Source organism: Thalassophryne amazonica, chromosome 12, assembly GCF_902500255.1.
Source record: "Thalassophryne amazonica chromosome 12, fThaAma1.1, whole genome shotgun sequence".
NCBI classification, from domain to species: domain Eukaryota; kingdom Metazoa; phylum Chordata; class Actinopteri; order Batrachoidiformes; family Batrachoididae; genus Thalassophryne; species Thalassophryne amazonica.
Window position 1 is genome coordinate 73,302,426 of NC_047114.1, and position 27,373 is coordinate 73,329,798.

At 46.8% G+C, this 27,373-nt stretch overlaps 1 protein-coding gene across 3 annotated transcripts in view; it reads right to left on the reverse strand.

The window, feature by feature from the left end:
- LOC117522682 (voltage-dependent R-type calcium channel subunit alpha-1E-like) overlaps positions 1 to 27,373 on the reverse strand; it is a 199,327-nt gene that overhangs the window by 144,267 nt on the left and 27,687 nt on the right. For 2 of the 3 annotated variants that reach the window (XM_034184133.1, XM_034184132.1), the window contains exon 3: positions 21,297 to 21,569. In XM_034184133.1, the coding sequence (XP_034040024.1) occupies positions 21,297 to 21,569 (273 nt within the window). Of the gene's footprint in view, positions 1 to 21,296; positions 21,570 to 21,685; positions 21,775 to 27,373 lie in introns of those variants that run through there. The other variant, XM_034184134.1, reaches the window with a different exon arrangement.

Below are 27,373 nucleotides of genomic sequence, written 5' to 3' on the forward strand. Positions count from 1 at the left end.
AGACCACAGCAGGAATCACTGGCAACATCTGCAGAAACCACAGAAGCAGCTCTGATACCAGCTGATCCCACATGACCGGTTGCTAAATTTTGATGCCAAATGCCAAAGTTTGACCGTGATCACTAATCTTTGATCATGTTCTTGACTTTTGATCTTCATCTCTGATCTTTGATTATGATCCTGACCTTGAATCCTGTTGACTGACCTTTGATTCTGATTTCTGCTTTGTTCATTGTGATCACTGAACTTTGATCCTTATTACTAATGTTTTATTCTGATTGTTGGCCTGCTAAATCTGACCTTTGATAGTGACTGACAACCTTTGAACCATAATCACAGAGCTTGGATCATGAACATTGAATTTTAATCTTCATCACTGAATTGATCACTAAACCATGATGGAAATCCCTGACATCTAATGCTGATTACTAATCTTTGATCATGCTCTGCACTTTGGATCCTTATCTTATCTTTGATCTAGATCCTGATCATAGGTCTTTTATTGTGATCAGTGAACGTTGACCTTAATGCCAACCTTTGATTCTGTTTGCTTACTTGTAATTGACAGGCAGGTTGGTCAAAAATGGTTGGACGCAAATGCGAGACGCAAACAAACGGCGCTGATTAGTAAAAGGCTTTACTGTTGTGGATAGCAGGTATACAAGAAGGCAGTCCAAAAATCAGCAGTACAAAAATCATCAAGCTAAGGTGTGGTCGTTCAAACAGGCAGGAGGTCAGGTACACAACGAGGCAGGCAGGAATATGGAACATGAAAAACAGAGCTGGAGAGAAGGCACGAGGCACATCAATCTGGCGAGGAACTACAGCACCCAGTGAACCTTATATAACCCAGGTGATGAGCAGCAAATTAGGAACAGCTGTGCATGGAAAGCACCAGAACAAGGTTGTGGCCAGAGAGAGAGAGAGAGAGAGAGACAGAGAGAGAGAGAGAGAGACGCCCACCACCAAGAACCCAGGGACAGACAAGAGAGATAGAGGCAGACAGACCCAAGCAGAACAACCCAGCAAGAGAAGGAACACACAGAAAAGCAATGAACCAAAAAGAAATAACAAAACAGACCAAAAAATAAAACAGAAAACCAGACAAAATTCAAACCCTGACAGTAATCATAATTTCTACCTTTGGCAGTGCTCAATATCCTTTGATACTGTCACAGATATTTGATTATGATGAATGAACTTTGATCCAGAACAATATTGGATCCTGATGAGTAAACTTTGATCCAAAACCTAGAGCTTTGACCCTGATTGCTAACCTTTGATCATGTTCTGTACGTTTGATGCTTTTATATGATCTTTGATCTAGATCCTGACATTTGGTCATAATTCATTGTGATCACTGAACTTTGATGCTAAATGCTAACATTTGATTCTGACTGATTACTTTTAATTATTTTTCTGACCCATGATGGTTTTCAATTACCTTTGATCTTCATTACAGATCTTTCATCATGGTTAAAAGGGTTTTAAAAAGGAATAGTTTGCACCATGTGTCATGCTTAGTTGTCATGTCACAGGGTAACATATGTCACATGTCATAGAATCCAATGGACGCTGACCTTGTTTTCTTTGCAGACCAAGCATTCAACACAGTCAAAACTATTCCATTTATTAATCCTGTTAGCTCAACCAATAATTTGTACCACTTTTTTACCAAAATTGGAAGAACTTTAACCTTTGACCACTGTGCAAATTGAAACTGACCTTTGTCACCATTCTTGCTGTTTTTTTTCCCCATAACTCCATAACATTCAGTCGCAGATAGTCCAAACTATATCTTTTTGGGATGTTTATGATCAGACAAATAATGTGTTATAGTTTATAATATGATTGGAACATCTTTATTTTGACCCTTGTAAATTATTCAATTGACCCCTACCTAGCTGCTTATTGAAAATTCAAGTGGCCAATCATTTTTTCAAAAAAACTAATGTCTCAGGAGTATTTGTACTGAATTTGATGCTTCTATCACCATTTGCAGGATTGTTTCAGTTATCTGTTGCACTATTGTCATTTCTTACTTTAATCATAATTCTGACCTTTGATGGTGATTGATACCCTTTGATCCTAATCACAGAACTTTGATCATGATCACTTAACTTTGATCCTGATGGTCATAAGATGCAATGTGAATAAAATGGGAGAAAAAAAATCCTGCATCCATGACTGAATTCAGGTGTTCACCAAAATGTAATGGCTTCTTCCTTCCCCCTCCACAAAAATTTAACAAAACTGGCTTATTAGTTTTTTTGTGTAATCCTACAGGATTACACAAAAAAAATGCACAAAGAAACCTGTGTTTCACAAAGAAACACAGGTGAGAGCACACCATCCTATGATGCAATGAACCATTCCTGTCAGAGTGCATGTTGCTGTTGGAATGAATTGTTGCACCCTATTGAGTGACCCAGCATGCACTGCCATATCACTGTGTGCCTAATATCTGCGTGAGCTCGTGAGCTTCAGTCCCTTGGTGTCCCCACAAGGCAGCTGTTCCTTGTTACTAATTTTCCTGCCTTGAGTGAAACGGGGTCACTGACTCACATAAGAGTGTTGAGATGGGGCCTCTGGGACCCGCACTGACTCACATTGATGCGACCATTGTTACAATGGGATGGGATGGAAAAAGTCTGGAAAATGCTCAGCAAAGTTCACGCTCTATGATCATATCAATGATTTTGCATGTTCTTGCCCATCTACAGCAAATGGCGAACCATAGTAATGAACATGACAATTTTTTTAAGCTGTTTTATGACCACGCTTGTAGCCACTGCTTACATTCATATTGGGGATCACACTGTAATTTAAGCAACATTTGTCTGTCCATGTGCTTTCATCCAAATTTGGCATGTGGATGACGGTAAATCACAGAATTGCAGATAAACTGTTTTGTTTTGGCAAAGGTCAAAGTTATTGGAGTCAAAGGTCAAAATTTAGATTTTTTTTCCACTCTGATGTCCATCAAACGTGGCACACGTGTAGGTGCACTTCTCGAATAATCCAGGTGAGATCATATTTACCAAGGGTCAGTCCTTGAGGTCAAATGTCAAAAATCTTTGCTTTTCACTCCAATTTGCACCAAACGTGTCACACATGTGGAGGAGGGTTCTAGAATTGCCAAGGTGAGGTCATATTTACTGAAGGTTAATCACTGGGGTCAAATCATTGGAGTCACATGTCAAAATTTACATTTTTCATTCTGAATTGCAACAAACTTGACACACATATAGAGGTAGGTTCCAGAATTGCCCAGCAAGGTCAAATATGCCAAAGGTCAATTACTAGGGCTATGCCTGTCTGTCAGCCTAGTCTTCCCAATCTTACCAATCTTGGCATTTCAATGAACGTTGACCCACAAACTGCCCTTAAAGAATTGATTCTGACAAAGTTCAAGGTCAAGGTCAAAGTATTTGGAACAAATCTGGTGCACATTTAAGTGGATTCCAGGTCAGCAGGAGGTCAGTCATTTGGGCGCTTACCGTCTTCATGCCCACGGGTTCTATTACCTACTGAAAAAAGAATTATGATGCATGCATCTGTGGATGTTAGGTTACATGTCAGGAGCCACTTGTTGTTCAGTCTGCACCCACGTATGAGGACATCATGTCTACAAAACTCCAAGCTTGAGTCTTCTGAGGTTTTAACTTAGTATCAAATTATTTGGAAGAGAAATCTTTCTACAGATTGAAATGGAACATTTTGGCAGAAACTGAAGTGTTACCATGGTAACTGTGCAAAACAAGAAAATTCAATCACTATTCAGCTGTCAGTAAACACTACAGAGCAAATCTCAGGCTTAAATTACTCAGAAACACCAAGTTTCTATTTGCTTCAACTGAATGTTTTTCCAACCAGAAATTATTTTAATGACCTTTGACTCCAGGGAAATTGTACCTCACTTTATCTCAGTAACCAGTGAGGATTGAAAGCTTAAATTATTCAGAGTGTATGTTTCTGCTTGATTCAAGGGAAAATGTTTCTGAAAATGACTCAAAATCATTATTTTGACCTATGATTCTGATAAAATTATGCCTCACTTTATTTCAGCAACAGGTCAGCAAAATTGCGCCACTGAAAAGGTAAACGCAACAAAATGTGAAAAATCACAGTGGAATATCTTTTATCTTGTGGTGACGTATTTTTTAATTTTCTATACCTGATTGTTCCAATTAGGTGTCACGCATGAAATGTAGCCCATCACAGTGATCCCTGGACGAGAGACGGAGTCTGGTGACATGTTGCTAATGTTGTAATCTGCCCGCATCTGTATTTTATCTGTTAGGGCCCCTTCACACGTAGCACGACTGAAGCCGACTAGCGCACAAAGGAGGAACTGCAGGCCATTTGTGAAAAATCGGAGCTGCCTCCAACGCCTCGTACACCTGTTGCTGCAATTATTCGCGCACACCAGCGGCTGAAAGACAGAGAGTGCCCTGTGAGAGCCCATTCTATCCCTCTCATGGCAGGTGTCGGCCAAATTCCAGGTGACACACATGAACATTGAACACCACTCGTCTGACACTTAGAAAATGTGTCAGATGTGTCATTCGGGCTGTTAGAAAGAAACTAGTGAGCAGACGATCACTTTTGAGCTGGATGTGAATTTTGTCTAAGTGCCCCCACGAATGTGGCATTGCAAAAAGTAACACACATGTGGTGCGTCTCGCACATGTGCGCGTGTTTTGATGGACATGACCTAACAACTGTCTACTGTGATGCACGTGTCTGCTTGCTGTCCTCACTGCTGCTCTCACTGTGTTCACGCCTGCCCACCCATGTGTCCTTCCTGACGATGGCTTGATGTTTTCATGGTTCTCTCATTTGGGCTGTTTTGCCGTGATTCGCCCTGATTCCTACTTGTTCGTGTTATATGTGAACAAGCCCTTAATCATGTTGTGTTTCTGTTTGCACACTTTAGCCTTTTTAGCGTTCCACCTTAGTTGTTAGTCTTTTGTTCTTTGGTTTGTGGATTTTTTTTTACCTTGTAGTTCCTGTTTTAGCTTGTATTTGTTTTCTACTCACCCCATGGTTCCTTGAGGTTTGTGACACTGTGTTTGTCAGTTTCTCTATGTGTTTGTAAGCGTGTCTTTGTCACCCGGTCTCCCCCCACAGCTGCTGCACATTTCCAATCACACCACCTGTCGCTCATCTGTTCTTTTGTGTCACTGTTTAGTACTGCACTGTTCTCCTTTGAGTTTGCCAGATTATTCTTTGACACCTCCCGTTTGTTGCTATTTGTGAAGTCTTTGTTGAAGTATTTGATAGCCTTTTTTCTCACCCCAGTTGTTTGTTGCTTTACTGGTGTGTTTGTTTCAATTCTACATTTACTCCTCTTGTGCTCTTTTGGACTCCATCTGTTTGTGGGACTGGACTTATCTAAACTGTCAAACAAATCACCTTTGTTTTCCCCTTGACATCCTGTGTGGTTACTGTCTGTATTTTGGGTTCACTCTGCAACTGATCACACAACAGCTAAAGGGAAACTGGTTTAAACGTTGGGAATAATTTGACTCTAAAATCAATGCTATGCCTCCAGTCAAAAATCTGCTTGAGGCTACTTTGGACATAGCAGCTTGTGCACAGTCCAACAAACCGCCTGGATTAAAGGTACTCAGTCACTTCCTACGATGTGTATCTTCTTCAGCTATCAGTTCATTTCCCATTGAAACCACCCTAACCTACCGGGTTAGTATCGCTTATTAACATAAATTATACATTGTTTTAGCTCTATATGTTGATAAGTACAATCCATGTGTATTTATTTACAATAAAAGAGTGGAGGTATGATCGTGCACATGCACAAAAACTTTCAGCCATGACGGACACTAAAAACACAAATGGGAAGTGTTATAAGAAAGTGGGAAAGTCCAAGATCAAGTGTAAGAAATGAAAGCAGACATTTGATTCCAAGAGGTAGACAACCACTGGAGTTATGCTTAAAGAGGAAACTGAACATTGTTGCGCATTGAAGATAGAGCTAATGCTGTATAAACATTTGGATTCTGCCGCCAAGCTAACAGAGGCATGACTAACTTTGACGTTGTGATCTTATTATGTATATCATGGTTGCAGACTTGTAATGATGCTGCTATTGACAGTGAGGAGAATTATTTTGTTATCAGTTGATTGTGCGGTGGTACCCACGGCCATACATTTGTTGCATTGTAATTTTAACCAATCATAAACAAATCCATCTGACATGGTTTCAGCATGAAATATAAAATGCATCCTTGATTCATATCTTCATTTTCTTGCTTATCAAATCAAAAGTGTGTGGCATGAATCACAAATAAACACTTAAATTTGACCAAACTTGAGAGCCAGTCACACCATGACGATTTAGCCAGGATGCGCAGATGTATCAAAAATGCTGCCGATATGCCATTATACTGTATCTGACACGTTAAGTAAGGTCTGTGATCCCCCGAAACACGTTAAATATGTCTACATACGTCAATATGCATTGGCTATAAGGTCGATATAAGTTACACATAGGTTCAAAGAACATTACTCATAGGTTAGAAATATGTTTTGGTGACAGTGGACATTATATTAATGTATTTCAACCCAATCTCACACCATGGGCTGCAACCTAATCTCACACCATGGGCTGCAACCCAATCTCACACCATGGGCTGCATCCCAATCTCACACCATGGGCTACAACGTAATCTCAAGCCATGGGCTGCAACCCAGTCTCACGCCATGGGCTGCATCCCAATCTCAAGCCATGGGCTGCAACCCAGTCTCACGCCATGGGCTGCATCCCACTCTCACGCCATGGGCTCCAACCCAATCTCACACCATAGGCTGCATCCCAATCTCACGCCATGGGCTCCAACCCAATCTCACTCCATGGGCTGCATCCCAATCTCACACCTTGGGCTGTGTGAGATTGGTGTTGTGTGGGCCGCTGAAGAGGAGGTACTGCTGGCCCACCACCACCAGAGGGCGCCCTGCTTGGAGTGCGGGTTCCAAGCACGAGAGGGCGCCAGATCCAGAAGAAGTGACAGCTGTCACTCATCCTCTGCACCAGCTGTCACTCGTTCATCATCAACACCATAAAAGCCGGACTGCAACTCCACCTCCCCGCCGAGAAATCGACTACCATTACCAAGGTAATTTCTCTGTGAACTTAAGACTGTGTATCTGTCTAAACTCTTCTTTGCAGCCGTTTTCCTGTCGGTGAGACTCGTCTGTGGAGGTGGCGTTTGAGGTGTACAGCGACGGCTTCGCAACACCTCCCACCCAGATAAGTGCTCAAACAGGAGCTGCACGAGTGTGTGCTTGGAGGTGGAGGCGCTTCCTCCCTCGTTAACTGTGGATTTACTGAGTGTGCGGACTCACACTCACTCATCATATTTCTGCTTTCTGCCAGCAGTACCAGGGTCGACAGCCGAAGACAGAGGCCACCTGGGGACTCGGGACTTGGCGGCTCCGGTGTTCTTCAGACCGTTGGTGGTGGAAGCCGTGTGGGACGCAGCTTCTCTCTCGTCTGGGGTTTTCTATCTTCGAGCCTGCCCACACGTCACCTGGTGTTAAACTGACTGTGCAGATTACAGTACGTTTCGTTGTGTATTATCGCAACATTAAATTGTTACCTTTTTGGCTTATTCATTGTCCGTTCATTTGCGCCCCCTGTTGTGGGTCCGTGCTACGACACCTTCCCAACAGGATTTCTCGGCCATCGTCATGGATTCCGAGGGGCGTCAACCCGAGCTTGAACGGCCAATGGAAGAGCCAGGAGCGCAGGCGTCAGCTGGAGGCGTGTTGAGTGAGCTGCAGCAGATCTTAACCGCCTTCACGGCTCGGTTAGATTTAGTGACCGAGCAGAATGTCCTCCTTAATCGGAGGGTGGAGGCTCTCACCACCAGGGTGGAAGCGCGCGATCAGGGCGCTGCTGCAGCCACTCCTCTGGCTGGTCCTGGGCCTGTATCAGACGTTCCACTGGTCGTTCAACGAACCCCCCCACCGTCCCCTGAAGCATACATAAGCCCTCCGGAACCGTACGGGGGCTGTGTCGAGACGTGCGCGGACTTCCTCATGCAGTGTTCGCTCGTCTTTTCACAGCGCCCTGTCATGTACGCATCAGACGCTAGCCGGGTGGCTTATGTTATTAATTTGCTTCGAGGAGAGGCACGCGCATGGGCTACGGCGCTTTGGGAGCAGAATTCACGGCTCCTAACGTCTTATACTGGGTTTGTACAGGAGTTCAAACAAGTGTTTGATCATCCCAACAGAGGCGAGACCGCTTCGAACGTGCTGCTGTCGATGAGACAGGGGCGCCGTAGCGCAGCCGAGTATGCAGTCGACTTCCGCATCGCGGCAGCGAGGTCCGGCTGGAATAACGTTGCGCTCCGCGCCGCCTTTGTAAATGGACTGTCCCCGGTCCTTAAGGAGCACCTACTGGCTAAGGAGGAACCGCAGGATTTTGACGGGCTTGTCGATTTAGTTATACGCTTAGACAACCGTTTAAACGAGCATCGTCGGGAGCAGGCCGGGGGGCGTGACCGGGCATGAGCCGTCCCTCCCCCTTCCGGTTCCGACAAGGTGACGTCGTCCCCACGCTTCACTGCCAGAGAGCTCCATGTGGCTACAGCTCCCCCTGCTGAGGAGGCTATGGACACGAGCAGGGCCAAATTAAGATCAAATATCAGACAAAGGAGGCACTCCCGCGGGGAGTGTTTTGTCTGCGGCTCTTGCGAGCACATGCAGAAGGACTGCCCCCAAACGGTCAAACTACAACGCCCGTCCTTAGAAACTGGGCTAAGGGTGGGCCATAACATGCACGCGGGAAAACCCCGCAAATCTGCATGAATCCCAGTAACAATCCTTTGTGGGGATTTAACCCTTCACGCCCCAGCACTGGTAGACATGGGGTCTGAAGGGAATCTGCTGGATCTGGTGGCTCTGCCGACACCATTGCGGGCGAGCACTAGATGGCACCCTGCTTCCATTAATCACACATCAGACACAACCAGTGACTTTGGTTGTGTCTGGGAATCACAGGGAGGAGATAGTGTTCCATGTAACACCTTCTACCTCCCGAGTGATTTTGGGCTTTCCATGGATGGTGAAGCACAATCCCCGGATAGATTGGCCGTCCGGGGTTGTCACGCAGTGGAGCGAAACCTGCCACCGGGAGTGTTTAGGATCCTCGGTCCCTCCCGGCACTACGGCTAATGAGGAGGTCAAAGTCCCCCCCAATCTATTGGCGGTGCCAAAGGAGTACCATGATCTTGCTGACGTTTTCAGCAAAGATCTGGCGCTCACTCTTCCCCCGCACCGACCGTATGATTGTGCCATCGATTTGGTCCCGGGCGCTGAGTACCCGTCCAGTAGGTTGTACAACCTCTCACGTCCGGAACGCGAATCAATGGAGACCTACATCCGGGACTCCTTAGCTGCCGGGCTGATCCGGAACTCCACCTCCCCGATGGGTGCTGGTTTCTTTTTTGTGGGTAAAAAAGACGGCGGACTCCGTCCATGCATTGATTACAGAGGGCTGAACGAGATCACGGTTCGCAACCGATACCCGTTACCTCTGTTGGATTCAGTGTTCACGCCCCTGCATGGAGCCCAAATTTTCACTAAATTGGATCTTAGAAACACGTACCACCTGGTTCGGATCCGGAAGGGAGACGAATGGAAGACGGCATTCAACACTCCGTTAGGTCATTTTGAGTACCTGGTCATGCCGTTCGGCCTCACTAACGCCCCCGCGACGTTCCAAGCTTTGGTAAATGACGTCTTGCTGGACTTCCTGCATCGGTTCGTCTTCGTATATCTGGACGATATACTCATCTTTTCCCGGACCCTGAGACCCATGTCCAGCATGTACGTCAGGTCCTACAGCGGTTGTTGGAGAACCGGCTGTTTGTGAAGGGCGAGAAGTGCGAGTTCCACCACACTTCTTTGTCCTTCCTGGGGTTCATCATCTCCTCCAACTCTGTCGCCCCTGATCCGGCTAAGGTTGCGGCGGTGAGAGATTGGCCCCAACCAACAAGCCGCAGGAAACTACAGCAGTTCCTAGGCTTTGCAAATTTCTACAGGAGGTTCATTAAAGGTTACAGTCAGGTAGTTAGCCCCCTGACTGCCCTGACCTCCACCAAGGTCCCCTTCGCCTGGTCGGATCGGTGCGAAGCCGCGTTCCAGGAGTTGAAACGCCGGTTCTCGACTGCACCAGTTCTGGTGCAACCTGATCCTGATCGCCAGTACATAGTAGAAGTGGACGCCTCTGACTCAGGGATAGGAGCCGTGCTGTCCCAGAGCGTGGAGGCTGATAAGGTTCTCCATCCTTGTGCCTTTTATTCCCGGAGGTTGACCCCTGCTGAACGGAACTATGACGTCGGCAATCGGGAACTTCTTGCGGTGAAGGAGGCTCTTGAAGAGTGGAGACACCTGCTGGAGGGGGCATCGTTGCCCTTCACGGTTTTCACGGACCATCGGAACCTGGAGTACATCCGGACCGCCAAGCGGCTGAACCCCAGGCAAGCCCGCTGGTCTCTGTTCTTCGGGCGCTTTGACTTCCAGATCACGTATCGCCCGGGACCAAGAACCAAAAACCAGATACATTGTCCCGGGTGCACGAAGAAGAAGCCAAAGCGGGGCTGTCGAACCCCACCGAGACCATCATCCCCGAGTCCACTGTCGTGGCCACCCTCACCTGGGACGTGGAGAAGACCGTCCGGGAGGCCCTGACAAGGAGCCCGGACCCGGGGACTGGCCCCAAGAACCGACTGTACGTCCCACCAGAGGCAAGAGCTGCCGTATTGGACTTCTGTCACGGGTCCAAGCTGTCCTGTCATCCCGGAGTGCGTAGGACCGTGGCAGTAGTCCAGCAGCGCTTCTGGTGGGCGTCCCTGGAAACCGACGTCCGGGACTACGTCCAGGCCTGTACCATCTGCGCCAGGGGCAAGGCAGACCATCGGAGGACGACAGGCCTCCTCCAACCCCTGCCAGTGCCTCATCGCCCCTGGTCTCACATCGGCCTGGATTTCATCACGGGCCTCCCGCCGTCCCAGGGCAACACCGTGATTCTCACGATAGTGGACCGGTTCTCCAAGGCGGCCCACTTCGTGGCCCTCCCGAAGCTCCCGACGGCCCAGGAGACGGCAGACCTCCTGGTTCACCACGTCATGCGGCTGCATGGGATACCATCGGACGTTGTATCAGATCGTGGTCCCCAGTTCTCTTCACAGGTGTGGAAGAGTTTCTGCAAGGAGCTGGGGGCCACCGTGAGTCTCTCGTCCGGGTACCACCCCCAGACCAACGGCCAGGCAGAGCGAGCCAACCAGGAGTTGGAGCAGGCCCTTCGGTGTGTCACCTCCGCGCATCCGGCGGCCTGGAGTCACCATCTGGCCTGGATTGAGTATGCCCACAACAGCCAAGTTTCGTCTGCTACCGGCCTCTCCCCTTTTGAGGCATGTTTGGGGTACCAGCCCCCATTGTTCCCACTGGTGGAGGGAGAGGTCGGTGTGCCCTCGGTCCAGGCCCACCTCAGGAGGTGCCGCCGGGTGTGGCGGACCGCCCGCTCTGCCCTATTACAGGCCCGGACGAGGGCTAAGACCCATGCGGACCGCCGACGTTCCCCGGCCCCCACATACCGGCCCGGGCAGGAGGTGTGGCTTTCAACAAAGGACATCCCCCTTTGTGTGGACTCCCCTAAGTTAAAGGACAGGTACATTGGACCATTTCAAATCCTCAAGATCATCAACCCGGCCGCAGTGAAGCTCCGACTCCCGGCTTCACTGCGGATCCACCCTGTATTCCACGTGTCCCGCATCAAGCCATACCGCACCTCGCCCCTCTGTGCACCTGGACCTACGCCGCCTCCTGCCCGGCTCATCGACGGGGAGCCTGCTTGGACGGTCTGCAGGCTCCTGGACGTCCGTCGTAAGGGCCGGGGGTTCCAATACCTGGTGGACTGGGAGGGGTATGGACCTGAAGAACGCTCCTGGGTGAAGAGGAGCTTCATCCTGGACCCGGCCTTCCTGGCCGAGTTCTACGCAAGACACCCGGACAAGCCTGGTCGGGCGCCAGGAGGCGCCCGTTGAGGGGGGGGTCCTGTTGTGTGGGCCGCTGAAGAGGAGGTACTGCTGGCCCACCACCACCAGAGGGCACCCTGCTTGGAGTGCGGGCTCCAAGCACGAGAGGGCGCCAGATCCAGAAGAAGTGACAGCTGTCACTCATCCTCTGCACCAGCTGTCACTCGTTCATCATCACCACCATAAAAGCCGGACTGCAACTCCACCTCCCCGCCGAGAAATCGACTACCATTACCAAGGTAATTTCTCTGTGAACTTAAGACTGTGTATCTGTCTAAACTCTTCTTTGCAGCCGTTTTCCTGTCGGTGAGACTCGTCTGTGGAGGTGGCGTTTGAGGTGTTCAGCGACGGCTTCGCAACACCTCCCACCCAGATAAGTGCTCAAACAGGAGCTGTACGAGTGTGTGCTTGGAGGTGGAGGCGCTTCCTCCCTCGTTAACTGTGGATTTACTGAGTGTGCGGACTCACACTCACTCATCATATTTCTGCTTTCTGCCAGCAGTACCAGGGTCGACAGCCGAAGACAGAGGCCACCTGGGGACTCGGGACTTGGCGGCTCTGGTGTTCTTCAGACCGTTGGTGGTGGAAGCCGTGTGGGATGCAGCTTCTCTCTCGTCGGGGGTTTTCTATCTTCGAGCCTGCCCACACGTCACCTGGTGTTAAATTGACTGTGCAGATTACAGTACGTTTCGTTGTGTATTATCGCAACATTAAATTGTTACCTTTTTGGCTTATTCATTGTCCGTTCATTTGCGCCCCCTGTTGTGGGTCCGTGCTACGACACCTTCCCAACAGGATTTCTCGGCCATCGTCATGGATTCCGAGGGGTGTCAACCCGAGCTTGAACGGCCAATGGAAGAGCCAGGAGCGCAGGCGTCAGCTGGAGGCGTGTTGAGTGAGCTGCAGCAGATCTTAACCGCCTTCACGGCTCGGTTAGATTTAGTGACCGAGCAGAATGTCCTCCTTAATCGGAGGGTGGAGGCTCTCACCACCAGGGTGGAAGCGCGCGATCAGGGCGCTGCTGCAGCCACTCCTCTGGCTGGTCCTGGGCCTGTATCAGACGTTCCACTGGTCGTTCAACGAACCCCCCCACCGTCCCCTGAAGCATACATAAGCCCTCCGGAACCGTACGTACCCCTGTTGTGGGTCCGTGCTACGACACCTTCCCAACAATTGGGTTGCAGCCCATGGTGTGAGATCGGGATGCAGCCCAAGCCCAATGGCATGCACGGCATGGGCTGCATCCCATTCTCACACCATGGGCTACAACTTAATCTCAAGCCATGGGCTGCATCCCAATCTCACACCATGGGCTGCAATCCAATCTCACACCTTGGGCTGCATCCCAATCTCACGGCATGGGCTGCAACCCAATCTCACACCTTCGGCTGCATCCCAATCTCACTCCATGGGCTGCAACCCAGTCTCACACCATGGGCTGCATCCCAGTCTCACTCCATGGGCTGCATCCCAATCTCACGGCATGGGCTGCAACCCAGTCTCCCGCCATGGGCTGCATCCCACTCTCACACCATGGGCTGCATCCCAATCTCATTCCATGGGCTGCATCCCAATCTCACACCATGGGCTGCAATCCAATCTCACACCATGGGCTGCAACCCAATCTCACATCTTGGGCTGCATCCCAATCTCACACCATGGGCTGCAACCCAATCTCACTCCATGGGCTGCAACCCACTCTCACGCCATGGGCTACATCCCAATCTCACACCATGGGCTGCAACCCAATCTCACTCCATGGGCTACATCCCACTCTCATGCCATGGGCTACATCCCAATCTCACACCATGGGCTGCAACCCAATCTCACTCCATGGGCTGCATCCCAGTCTCACACCATGGGCTGCAACCCAATCTCACTCCATGGGCTACATCCCAATCTCACACCATGGGCTGCAACCCAATCTCACTCCATGGGCTACATCCCAATCTCACACCATGGGCTGCAACCCAATCTCACACCTTGGGCTGCATCCCAGTCTCACACCATGGGCTGCAACCCAATCTCACTCCATGGGCTACATCCCAATCTCACACCATGGGCTGCAACCCAATCTCACTCCATGGGCTACATCCCAATCTCACACCATGGGCTACATCCCAATCTCACACCATGGGCTGCAACCCAATCTCACACCATAGGCTGCAACCCAATCTCATTCCATGGGCTGCAACCCAATCTCACTCCATGGGCTGCATCCCAATCTCACTCCGTTTTGTGATAGCATCAAGAAAAATAAATTCATCTATGGTTTGTGATACCATTATGAAAATGTGGTGCCTTTTGTGATGGAAGCACAAAATTTGGGGTGGCGGTCTGGGGGATTATGGTTAGGGGTAGGGGAAGGGGTAGTGTTAGAAGCAGTAAAATTTTAAAAAATACATCATGAAAATGTGACTCATTTTGTGATGGGAGTACAAAAAAAACATGAGATTGGGGTGCGTATTTTGATTTATGAGTAACTTACAAGTAACGCCAAATTTCTAATACGTCGGCATATGCAGGCTCAGTCGTGAAGATGTTACTGTCCCGTCCTTGTGTGCTTTACTGCCGTACCACCATGAGATGGTGAACATGTGATGTTTCCGTTATTGATCTTGCCTGTTTGCTGGTGTGCAAGACTAAGGAAATTTTTCCAGAATTAAATCTCGATGGCTATCATTATAATTCCAACAAAAAAGACTGTGTTTCATATATGTTTGATATCCCTATAATGCAATGACTACTTTATCATTTACTTGTTTCCTAGTCATTTATGAATAATTCATACGTCAGCTCCTGGTCACAATTTCTGCTAACATCATGGGTTTCACATGTTGGGTCAAATGTCATAAACGTGTTTTTAATGATCACATTAGCTATAAACACATGAGAATAGGTTTGTGTCTGTAGCGTAACTGTACAAAATTTGAATAAATTACGTATCATTGTGTACAAAAGATAATCTGTCAAAAAGGTGCAGTAGGTATCAGTTTTAGCAGGAAGCACAAAGAGCTTGTTGTTCAAACAGATCTGAGGTGCACAAACTGCTGCTGCACGTCACTGCAACCACCGTACAACAGAATCCTCTTGAATCCTGGATGGCAACCACACAGGCAGACAACTGGCCCTTCCTCACCTGTTGAAAATAACCACCTATCTACCCATCTATAATAAACCACACCTATGTACCACCTGCTGAACATGTCTACACAGAATAAGCTCATCATCACATTCGGAGCAGGTGCGGTTGAAGTTTCACGTAGCTTAAAAGGAACTTGTTCATCAGTTCCTTTCATTCCCAAAGCCTGAGTCTGGCGACCATCAAGGCCATATGCTACTTCTTAAAAAAAAAAGAAAAAGAAAAGAAAACAATGAGAAAGACCCATGAGAATGGTTCACACTCAAATTCTGCTGTACAGCAACCAAAGCAGGAGTCTGGGTTTTGGACTTGTAATCTACAAAGTTGCTAAGCACAAAAATCTGGGTCTAGTTTTCTGACCTATGTTGCTTTTACAGCTCACGATCCTCCACAGTCCTTCTGGCCAACTTTCTCCTACATTGTGCTGCCTCTGTGATACTGACAGTCACATTACAGTGTCAGTGGCCAGATAGTCTTGACCACTAGCCTCACACACCCACAGAGCCTGTGGTTAGATAACAGTGAGAGACCGGCACACTGCACACAGAAACAGTAGTAGGAAGCTGTGGCATCTGAATGATGATATTTAATTGATTATGTCATGTATCTTACTTGAAATTCAAACGTGATGCAGATAAATGAATCACAAAATGATAGAAGTGTATGAATAGATGGAAAGAAGTGGGTTCTTCTATTGGAGGAGCGCAAAGTGATGCAAGCAGTTAGTACGTCAGCTTTTGTGTGTTTGTAGGTGCACAATGACATTTTCATGTTAAACTAGAGCACCACGTACGTACAGCGCAAACCTCCGCCAGCACTAGTTTCCAATTCCACAGTTTTTTACCTTGGAAAAAAATGTTTCAAGGTCAAAGTTTTCATAAGCTAAAATATAATACAAAATATAGATGAAAAGGACTTTTCAATGTTAAAAATAATCAAGTAACTGCTAAATCTGCAATACAGATCAGATGCGGATCAAACAGTCTATTCATTGAGAGTGCCAGTTTGCAACTCATTGTCACAAATAGGGGTGACTGAGGCATTTTTGATTGAGATATAATGTAAAATATACATTAAATGGGTTTTTCAATGTTAAATTCAAATGTCCACAACCCGGATCAGAGTCGTTGTCACAGACCAAACAGTCCCCCCCTAAAAATTGGCCTGCCCTGCCAGCACTGCTCATGCGTCATCAGCCCCGGGTCATGGATTATCACCTCGTTTCTGCTTCAAACTGCACTCCAGTCATCATCTACCTCAACGCCAGATAGGGGGGAACCATTCGGTCTGCAACACCGGATCAAACTTTGTCAGGTGATAGTGAGTGTCACTCTGCACTGCACTTTCCAATATGAGAGTGATTGGGGCACGTTTGATTAAGATATAATGTAAAATATACATTAAATGAGGTTTCAATGTTAAATTTAAACAGCCACAAAATCTGTAATCTGGATCAGATCCAGATCAAACTATGTCAGTCAATAAAGGATACCACCCTACATAACATTGTCAAATATGAAAGAAATTTGATCTTTTTTGTCAGAGTTATGAATGTTTGAAAATTTGTTCAATGTTAAAGATAAGGATTTTTCCAATTTTCCTGACTTTGCCCTTTGATCTATGACATTGAAAATTACATCACGTGTTGCCTATCAGGATATGAATCTTCAGTAAAAGATTTCATAACGATACATGAAAAATTGTGGACTCCAGGCTGCTCACAAACAAACAAACAGGGGCAATAAGGAGGTAACAAACTTGCATGCAGGAATCTCTAGCTTGACCCTGGATGTACGAGGTCTATGAGAAAAGTATTGGACCTTTTTATTTTTTTCAAAAACTATATGGATTTGAATCACGTGTGATTACATCAGACAAGCTTGAACCCTCGTGGGCATGCGAGAGTTTTTTCACGCCTGTCGGTTACGTCATTCGCCTGCGGGCAGGCTTTGAGTGAGGAGTGGTCCAGCCCTCTCGTCGGAATTCCTTTGTCTAACAACTTGCTGAGAGACTGGCGCTTTGCTTTATCAAAATTTTTTCAGAACCTGTGAGGCAGATCGAAGTGGACACCATTCGAGAAATTCAGCTGGTTTTCTGTGAAAAGTTTAACAGCTGATGAGAGATTATGGGGTGTTACTGTCGCTTTAAGGACTTCCCACGGAGCGGGACGTCGCACAGTGCTCGGAGGCGCCATCGTCAGCCTTTTTCAAGCTGAAAACCTCCAAATTTAAGCCTCTGTTGACCCAGGACATCATGAGAGAACAGAGAAGCTTCAGAAGAGCTCGGGATCAGCAGTTTATCCGGACATTCCACTGTTTAAAGGAGATTTTGTAATGAAAGACGTGGGGACGGATTGGTGTGTTGGCAGGCAGCCGGCGCGGCGTGCCGCCACAGGAAATAAACACCTCCATTGGAAGCCTTGAGGACAAGTTGAAACATTTTTTCACATACTCACTCTACTGAAAGCCATCAAAAGCCGCCTGGTTTTTACAAATGGTTATCAACATGGAGGTGTTTTTCCTTTGGCGGCGCGCCGCGCCGGCTGCCTGCCGTGCACCAATCCGTCCGCACGTCTTTCATTACAAAATCTCCTTTAAACAGTGGAATGTCCGGATAAACTGCTGATCCCGAGCTCTTCTGAAACTTCTCTGTTCTCTCACGACGTCCTGGGTCAACAGAGGCTTAAATTTGGAGGTTTTCAGCTCGAAACAGGCTGACGACGGCGCCTCGGAGCGCTGCGCGACGTCCCGCTCCGTGGGAAGTCCTTAAGGCGACAGTAACACCCCATAATCTCTCATCAGCCGTTAAAATTTTCACCGAAAAAACCAGCTGAATTTCTCAAATGGTGTCCACTTCGATCTGCCTCACAGGTTCTGAAAAAATTTTGATAAAGCAAAGCGCCAGTCTTTCAGCAAGTTGTTAGACAAAGGAATTCCGACGAGAGGGCTGGACCACTCCTCACTCAAAGCCTGCCCACAGGCGAATGACGTAACCGACAGGCGTGAAAAAACTCACGCATGCGCACGAGGGTTCAAGGTTGGCTGATGTAATCGCACGTGATTCAAATCCATATAGTTTAAAAAAAATAAAAAGGTACGTTATTTTTCTCGCAGACCTCGTAGATATTCTACATTGTGCTGCACTCCCACAAGTCTTCTGGCAATTGGCAGAGTGAAATGGGCAGGATTATGAATCTGGAAGCCTTTAGCTCTGACCTGGCACAGAAGCAGCAGATGTGTGAATCAGTCATTAGGCCCTTGGAAGAAGCAGTAGGGTTTTTTGTAGCAGCTGCATCTGCGACTGATCAGCCTGATTCGCTCTGCTCACCTTGAACAGGGAGCGGGCTACAAAAGGTGCCCCAGACATAGTCTGCTTCACTTGTTTGGATTACCATGTCCACAGGGTCACCAGCTTTACGGTAGTAAAACAAAAACAAGTGAGGAAATTTGGTACATGGAACATAAGAACCTTGATGGACCACAAAAGTTGGACCAACCTTTAAGGTGAACAGCTCTTATCTCTCACAAACTCCAGGAACCTCACCTCAACATTGTTGTCTTGAGTGAAATAGGAAGTGCAGGAGAAAGCCAGGTATGGAAGGAGCAAGAGGGCTACACTTTCTTCTGGAAAGGTCTTCCTGAGGAGAAACGACAAATCTACAAAGTTGGTTTGGCCATAAAGAACGCTCCTTCCAAAACTGATTGACAACAAAACTGTTGTTAGTGAAAGACTAAAGACACCCCATCTTCAACTTGCAAGTGAATGCCATGCCAACATCATCAGTGCTTATGCCCCAACACTTGACACAGACCGTGAATAGAATCAACCCTTCTACACCAAGCTGGACACCTATCTGCTATCCCAGCATCTGACAAGATCATCCTCCTCGGTGATTTCAATGCATGGGTCAGAAAGGACCACCAGCTCTGGAACAGCACCATCAGGAGAAATGGAGAGGGCAAGTGCAACGTCTGTGGCACCCTGCTTCAAAACAATGTGTGCTGAACATGATTTCGTCATCACCAATACCATCTCCAGGCAAAAGCAAAAGATCAAAGCCTCTTGGCAACACCGTCACTCAAAGCATTGGCACCTACTCAAGTACATCATCGTCCAAAAGTGTGACCAGAAAGATGTCCTGTCCAACAAGGCAATTGATGACTGTTTGGATATTGTCTCATCTGCTCCAGAATCCAGCTCAACATCCATCCTACAGGGAGGCCTGGACACTGCAAAACTGTCAAAACACTCAACATTGCCAAGTGTAGCGGCTTTATTCTGCATTGTGTTGTGATTCTATTGTGACTCCTCCCCTTCACTCCCCGCGGGGTGGTAACTCGTGATCTCTGGCATGGGTGGTCACTCTGACCAGTCGGTTAAAAACCCGAGCTCTAGCGTTTGGTTGCATGATAGTGGCCAGATTATCCATTGGCTGTCGGGAGAGTGAGGCCTACTGACTACTATTGCACAGCGCCTCCTGCTGGCTTCCTTCACACACGCTCAAAGACCCAGAAACAAAAGCAGGGTTTCAGCACAGCCTGATGAAAAAACTCCCCACGAAATACTCCACCCCGGCTCCTACACATCGAGACATACTCTACACAGCCATAACAACAGCCTGTCAAGGAACATTCAGAAACCAGACCTTTGGTTTTTTCCCCTGTGTTTGTTTTGTATAGCTTAATTTTCTGTTTCTGGTCTTCTGGGTTCCAGGTATCTGCACTTCCATGTTTAATTGTTTACCCTCCTTTAATGTTAGAGCATGCCCTTGTCGCCAGATTGCAACACTTCATCCTGTTCTCTTGCAACTGTTATTTCGCTGCCTTCATTCCAGTGTTTTTACTTTCTGTTACAGACCTTTGCTGGTGTCCTGTATTCCTGGTTTTCACCTGCCATTTTGGACTGATTGCTTGATATGAGACATCTCTGCTCTTGACCTTTCGCCTGTTTTAAACAACGCTATGTTCCCTCCATTAGAAAGACTGTCAGCTGTTGGACTAACCATCGGTGTTCCTGATCTATTGCCTGTTTCTGATCAAGCCTCTTTGCCTGTTGCACTGTTGTACGTTCTACCTGCAGGACAATAAACCTGCTTTTATCTTCCATCATTGTGGTTCTCTGTGGTGGGGTCCTCTTGTCAAACCATTACAGTACAGATATTCTGTTATCTCTGCAGTGATCTTACAGAGTCACGAGGTCGCCGGAAAGAGGTGTTTGGTGATGGCAGTATCTTTAAAGGAGAATGAAGGTCCATGTCAATCAATTAATCAGATCAATGAACCAACTTGGTAGAAAGGCCAGTTTCTATTCTGACCTCAAATACAAACTAATTACATTCAAGGGCAGATCTGGATAACAGGACAAATCTGGAATTTTTGGAAAGAAGTTATGATCATTAATGTTACATGTGGGTGTGGGCACTCTAATTTGATGTTTTGTAGTGTGGATGCCTCAGTAATTGTGCTTTAAAAGATAACCTCCTGCTTGTGTTTGCTCCGAAGTAACTGGTGATACAAAAAGTGAGATGTTGATATATTCAAATAAATAAAAATCTGCCTGGTGGACTTGAACCGACTCCTACACGGGGTCAGGTTCATATTCCAATGAGCACAGAGGCAGCAGAGATGTGCCCACGTGCCTCCCCCACAGCCAGCAGAGCTGCTTCTAATGATCACGTGGTAACTTCGTGTCCTATAACAACACTGAAGCACATGGACACATCCTCACCTCTCAAAAAATCCAAACTTACTTCAGTGATACGCAAGTTTGCCAAAGTAAGACGTGGATTTTGGAAATCACGCGCTCGTCCATCACGTACTGATTAGAATGCGTGGATGAGAGTCGGTGCAGGTGCACTTTGAATGATGCTTTTGGACACAGTGGGATTTTCCATCTTCAGCTGGAGCTGTCCGCGGTGCTGAACTCACACATCAGACACACACACACACACACACACACACACACACACACACACACACACACACACACACACACACACACACACACACACACACACAAAACAAACTCCACAGCACTCACAGCACTCTGCGCACACAGCGGCGGGGTGTGGGGGGGAAGAAGGATATGGCCACTCGATGATCCGCCTCGCGTATTTCCTGATGATATTGTCCTCTGCGAAAATGAAGAGTGACCTGTTGACGGTGAGGCAGTTCTGCCGGTGGGGCACAGGGTTATACAGAGCCATGGTCCGAGCCCGCTGCGCCTTGGCTTGTTTCTGGGAGGCGGAGAGTCCCGCCGCCGCCGCCGCCGATGCGTCCTGATCGTCCCCGGCGCGATCCGGATCCCCATCTCCAGAGTCCACCGCGCCGGGTGGGCACTCATCCCCAAACCGAGCCATTCTAAAAAAAAAAAAAAAAAAAAAAAAGGAAGAAAAAGAGAGACGAGGAAATCCGCCGGCTTTTAGAGCGTTTTTTTAAAAAAGAGTCAGGTTTACTCAAGATGAGGAATTATCCACCTTCGATCCGTTTTTTGGAAGATTCCGATCACTCCATATCCACAAGAAAAACCGTTTTACTACTAAGTTAGCCTACTTTTCTCAAGCCACATCCGGTAACTTGTCCCCGCCGCTCAGTGGCACGTGCTACAAGATCTCATGTGTTTAAGTCCCATTATCATTTTGCGCGCGCGCGCGCGCCAATAGGAAAAACCATCCAGTGAGTTTACTTCGCGCTTTCTTATTTACTACTAACATCCAGACTCGATTTGACCGCAATCAAAAACTAACACGTGGTCCCAAAAAAGGAGTCCTCACAAACTTTAAGCATCTTCTCCAAAACCTAACCTTTATACAGATTAAACAATCTGGGGGGGGGGAAAGTGATCATCTGATTCTGCAGCTATGGAGCTGCTGCTGCTGCTGGATCAAGTCTTTCAAATGTATCACCTGTAATGAAAATATTACCAGGCAGCCAGGAGCGCATAAAGAACCCACGCCCACCCCCGGCCACGCCACGCCCCCCTCACCCACCTCCACGGATCACACGAGTGCTCATGGTGGCGATTTCAAACCCATCTACAAGAAAACTACCAAAGAGGAGGCACATTTTGTTACAACAGCAGAAGGTCAGCAAACATTTAAAATTAAAATAGAGCAGAAAATGCACTTTGTTCACCATCACTGAAACTCCTCCAAATTCTGAGATTTTCATTAACTGGCAATTAAAAATGCTTGAGGGGGGAAAAGGGAGGTTAATTTCTGATTAAAAATAGAGCAAGAAACAGATTTTCTAAAGCTGCTCCCCTTTTTGGAGGAGTAAAAAAAAAAGCAGGGTCATATTGACACTCAGTGCCATCAGTGAAACCTCATTAGGAGACTGAGCTCTATATCACCCCATCTGCTGCTCTCCTCCCCTCCCCACTGTTTGTTGAAGATGACCACTTCAGCCCCCACAGGAAAATTATTATTCAGCTTGTTTCATGCCTCAAACGCCTGCTTGTCAACCGGAGCATTGAAGTGAAGCCAGAGAGTGCACAACACCCAGAGTGTGTGTTGTATAAAACGCTTTAACCCCATACAACTTCAGACACACTGTGGAGCATTACAGCCTCAAACACCCATGCAAACATACATGTTTACCCATACGAATCTGTGGATCTGAATCATTGAACATGCAGGATTTGGGGGGTGTCATTGTGCAGTAAATAAAAGATAAAAATGCACAAAAAAAAATCAACATTTTTTTTAAAACCTGAGAATCTGATCTGGATTATGCACTGCTCCCTCCCTGGAAAAGGGTAAAAATCACCATCTGCTGGTGGCTGACAACTGTGCAGTACAGTGCAGGTCACAGCATGCAGCCAGTGAAGGATCAGATTGTGAAAGCAGCCCAAAGTGAGTGACAAACGCACACTTGGTGAATGATCAGGAGAGGGAGAAGGAGCAAAAAAACATATGATGCAATAGAATCTATGAATAAGCCCCCGAACTGAGCTCCAGAACTGAGGCATGACTCTCTGTTACGTCCTCTTCCTAATCTGTGTGAAGCTGCCTGGTGGTGTGTCACTTCACGCAAAACAGCAAGAAAGCAGCAAACAGCTACATGGACTCATGCACATAAAATGGATAATAATTAGCATCAAATGATGGAATTCTAGAGTTTGGTACATGATAGCGGTGTAGAGAATCAGTATGGTGCATGTGCATGTCCTTTTTTTAATTATTTTTACAAAAAATGTCTCACAAAATTGCTCGTTTAAAAAAATGACGTGTGTTTCCCAGCAAAAATATTTGTCCATCTCTGCAAATACATTCCTCTCTTTCTCTGAGTCTGACTCTGTCTTTGCTGTTGTTGCCATAGCGACATTGTTGTCTTGAAATTCTGCTCCGTTCTTTTCATTTTGCCAACAAAAGGCACGTTGCACAATAGAGCAGCCTCTTCCGACAGAAATCTGCTTCTCTTAACAAAACGCTCCATCTGCACGGTCAGTGGACATCCCGGAAGAGCAACCTGACAGACCGTGGCGGTGTCACGGTGCCGTCACACTGTGCACATGAGACATGGCCTGGTAGCCTGTTTTAGAATCATTTGGCATCATTTCACATTGCACTCACAGTGTAAAATATTCCAAAAAATAGCCATATAAATGGTGTGCAAAAGAGGGGAAAAAATGCTCGGTGCAGCCTGTTAGGGCCAGAGGCACTTTGAAAGATGTGACCTTTGCACAAAAGGTCATGTACAACCCTTTCTTGGGTTCTGCAAAAAATGAACGGCTGGAACCACAGTTGAACCCCTTTCTTTAGTCATATCAAGAAAACTATTCTGGAAGTAAAGGAGACAAGGCCAGAGGAAGCTGAACTGACATGTGCTAGAAGTTAGGGCTTAATGGTCATACTTTGTGCCAGAGCTCTCAAAAGCATTTATATAATTGCAGACAGGCTTTCACCCAGCACAGACTGGAGAGGTTTTTAGCATTTTTTTTTTTCTCTCTGTTCCCTAGCAACAGTCATCCTCCAGTACTGAGTTGCGCAGTTTGAATTGACCAATAACTGGCATTTATATAATCACAGACAGGCAGGACTGTACCAGTTTACCTGCTTTTATATTAGTCATCCAATCCTGAAAATAAAGGTAAAAATAATGTTGAATAGTCCTAATTTATTTATTTATTTATTGCTATTTTACTTTTAAAAGTTGTGTGACACGTATTTTCTTACACTCATAAGTCAGAGTAATGGATTACACACACTATTTTCCTAAAAGTTCATCCTTACTGTGTTCCTTTAAAAATACTTATTTTGCATAATTTAGACACGTTGACCAACTTTTTGGTTGTTTTGTTTTTGTGCAACCCTGCTGTTTTTCTACTTTGATTCCCTAGCACCCCCTAACGGACAAATCACAGCAATGCAGCTAGTGTCCTAAAATCCATATCCAGGTCTATTTAATGCTCTATTTTTTTAAAATTATTTCCACTTATGTGTGGTGCTCCTGCAGTAAACACATCTGAGAGCATGTGCTGTGTGCGATTATATAAGGAAAAACATATTGAATATATTTTGTAACACAGACGTGCAGCAAAAGAGGAAAATATGGTCAGAAGAGTGTCTGGAGTGGATGGTGCAGATACAGCAGAGTCGGCTGGAGGGAGCGGGGGGGGGGGGGGGGGGGACACTGATGGAGCACCACTTCAAATCTGAGTGTTGGGAAGCAGATAATCAGAGCAACCTGGCTCCAAAAGTGAAAAGGTCACAGACACCACCCTCAGATTGACTGTTAATATCAAGTCAGGGATCTGATTATGCAAAAGGCACAAGAATAGTCAAACTGGTGGCACCGATTCAGTAAGTCTTGTGCATAATGCTGAAACATTAATCTGTATAATATTGCTGCAATAGAAGAAGCACTTTGTAGCTCAACAACAAAATAAGAGTAAGTGTGATATACGGTGATCCCTTGAATAGTGAATTATCATTCCTAAGGGCCACGTCACACTAGACCACGAATGCCGTATGAATCACACAAACTGGAAAAACAAACAGAATTCGAGCTTTATTTGTATGGGACAAATGCCGTTCGAATACCCAGAATGTGATACAAAGCCGGCTTGAATGATTGGCGCACATACGGAGAACAGCAGCTCCCGAATCCAGGTCAACTCCCCAGAGTGCAGGTTGAATGACACAACATAACATGTAAGATGAAGCAATAAAAACAGAATAAATAAAAAACAAAGAATAAAAAGAACACAGCACAAAACTTCACAATGCCAGCAAAAGGCAGAATGCTCCTTCAATGCCGTACATGCCACCCAAGGTCTGGGTGGAAGGCAAGTCGGAGGGGGGGAGGCAGGCCAAGTGCTGTGGTCCACTCAGTTGAACACCTGCCGTATAACACTGCTACGTGTCGAATGACATCCAACCCATGGACCGATGATTACATGTAAACCAGGGTCCCCTCATCATTGCATCACTGGAGTGCATGTGTGATTGGATTATTACGGATATCTGACTTGCACACCCACAGCCATCATTACCGGTAATAGCCACCAGTCGTGGTGCAATGCAGGGAACCCATGTACAGGGGACTCTATGGCACAATAGTCCATATATTGGATAAAATAAAAGAAGTAAGGCAGGTTCTGACATTAACGCAGACAACAGGACACATGCCCTTTCACGCTCTCTCTTAGCCACCAGAGAATCAGTTGTTTGGTGCATGCAGGGAAGTGATCAGCTGTTTATGAGCACACATGCGCAGCTGAGTGGACATGTGTTCCAGCCTCCTGCACACACAGTGCTTCGATCAGCTGTTATCCCAACTGGACTGAAAGACACCATGGTGCCAACTACATCACTGTAGTATGTTACTGATCCATATGCAATGATTTATGACACAGATCTGTCAAAAGTGGAATAAATAAAATTATAAAAATGACTGAGTGTTTGCCCACCTGCACCCCTCCTGCACCTTTCAGTCCAGTCTATCTGCAGGCTGGCTAGTGTGCACCACGCCGGTCCTACTATGCACTCTATTCATACTGTGATGGATTGGTAACACAGTTGCGACATCAGTCCTTTATATGTTCATATGTGTTGTTGTGCATGCTGCAGCACTGTGCAGTGCGGCTCTGAGACGCACTGACTCACTGCTCAGCTCATCTGACCAGGCTGTTACAGATACATTGTCATGCCCTTTCATGGGTTACATAACATATACGGATTATCATCATCTTCATAGCTGTAACACAGAGGTCTCAAACCGGTTCCAGAAAGGGCCAAGAGGGTGCAGGCTTTCTGTGCAACCACCCACTCCAGCATGTGATTTCACTGATTAACATCACTTTGAGCAGGTGGAATCAGTTAATCAGTGAAATCACCTGCTGGAGTGGGTGGTTGCACAAAAAGCCTGCACCCTCTCGGCCCTTTCTGGAACCAATTTGAGACCTCTGCTGTAACATTGCAGTTATGCGGCACCCTGCCCCACAGTGAGTAAAAGGCTCTGCATGTCAGCACCACTTACGTCCATAATGTGCATGATATCACAGATCCATTGTCAGTCCACCTCATGTGTGAGAGGATGTATCTGTAATATCATGTTAACATGGCTGGTAGACCCCTTTTAGACGGCCGCATTGTGGATCAGAGCACCACAGAGATGCGCTGACCTGCTGTGACACACGACATTTTCGGTGTGATTGCGCAGTGTTCACGTCTAGTGCACATATTGATTGCATGCCACAGACTTTGCACATTACAATATTTCCTTTGTGTCCCCAAACAGGATGTACTGGGGGGTTGTCTGGCTCATCGGGGGCACAAACAGGACGTGCTGACAGGATATGGCATGCCTGATCCATTTCAAGGTTCCCCTGAATGCGATCAGAGTGCTCCAAATGCAGCATGAATGCGGTACATCTGCCCTTCAACCACTGGTCGAATATTCCACAGTTCAAATGCAGCATGACAGTGGTGTGCATGTTCTCTACATTCATGCTGGCTGTGCGAATGTGGCGGATTCTGTTAACTGCAAAAAGAATGCAGTACGAGGGACTCGAATGCAGCTCGAATTGCAGGAATTTCATTCAAATGTCCATTCGTACGACATTCATGCTCATTCATGCTCTAGTGTGATGGGAAGGAAGGTCAGGACAGTTGTCCAGGATTCAACATGCTTAAACAATTTGTACAGCCCCCCAAATACAG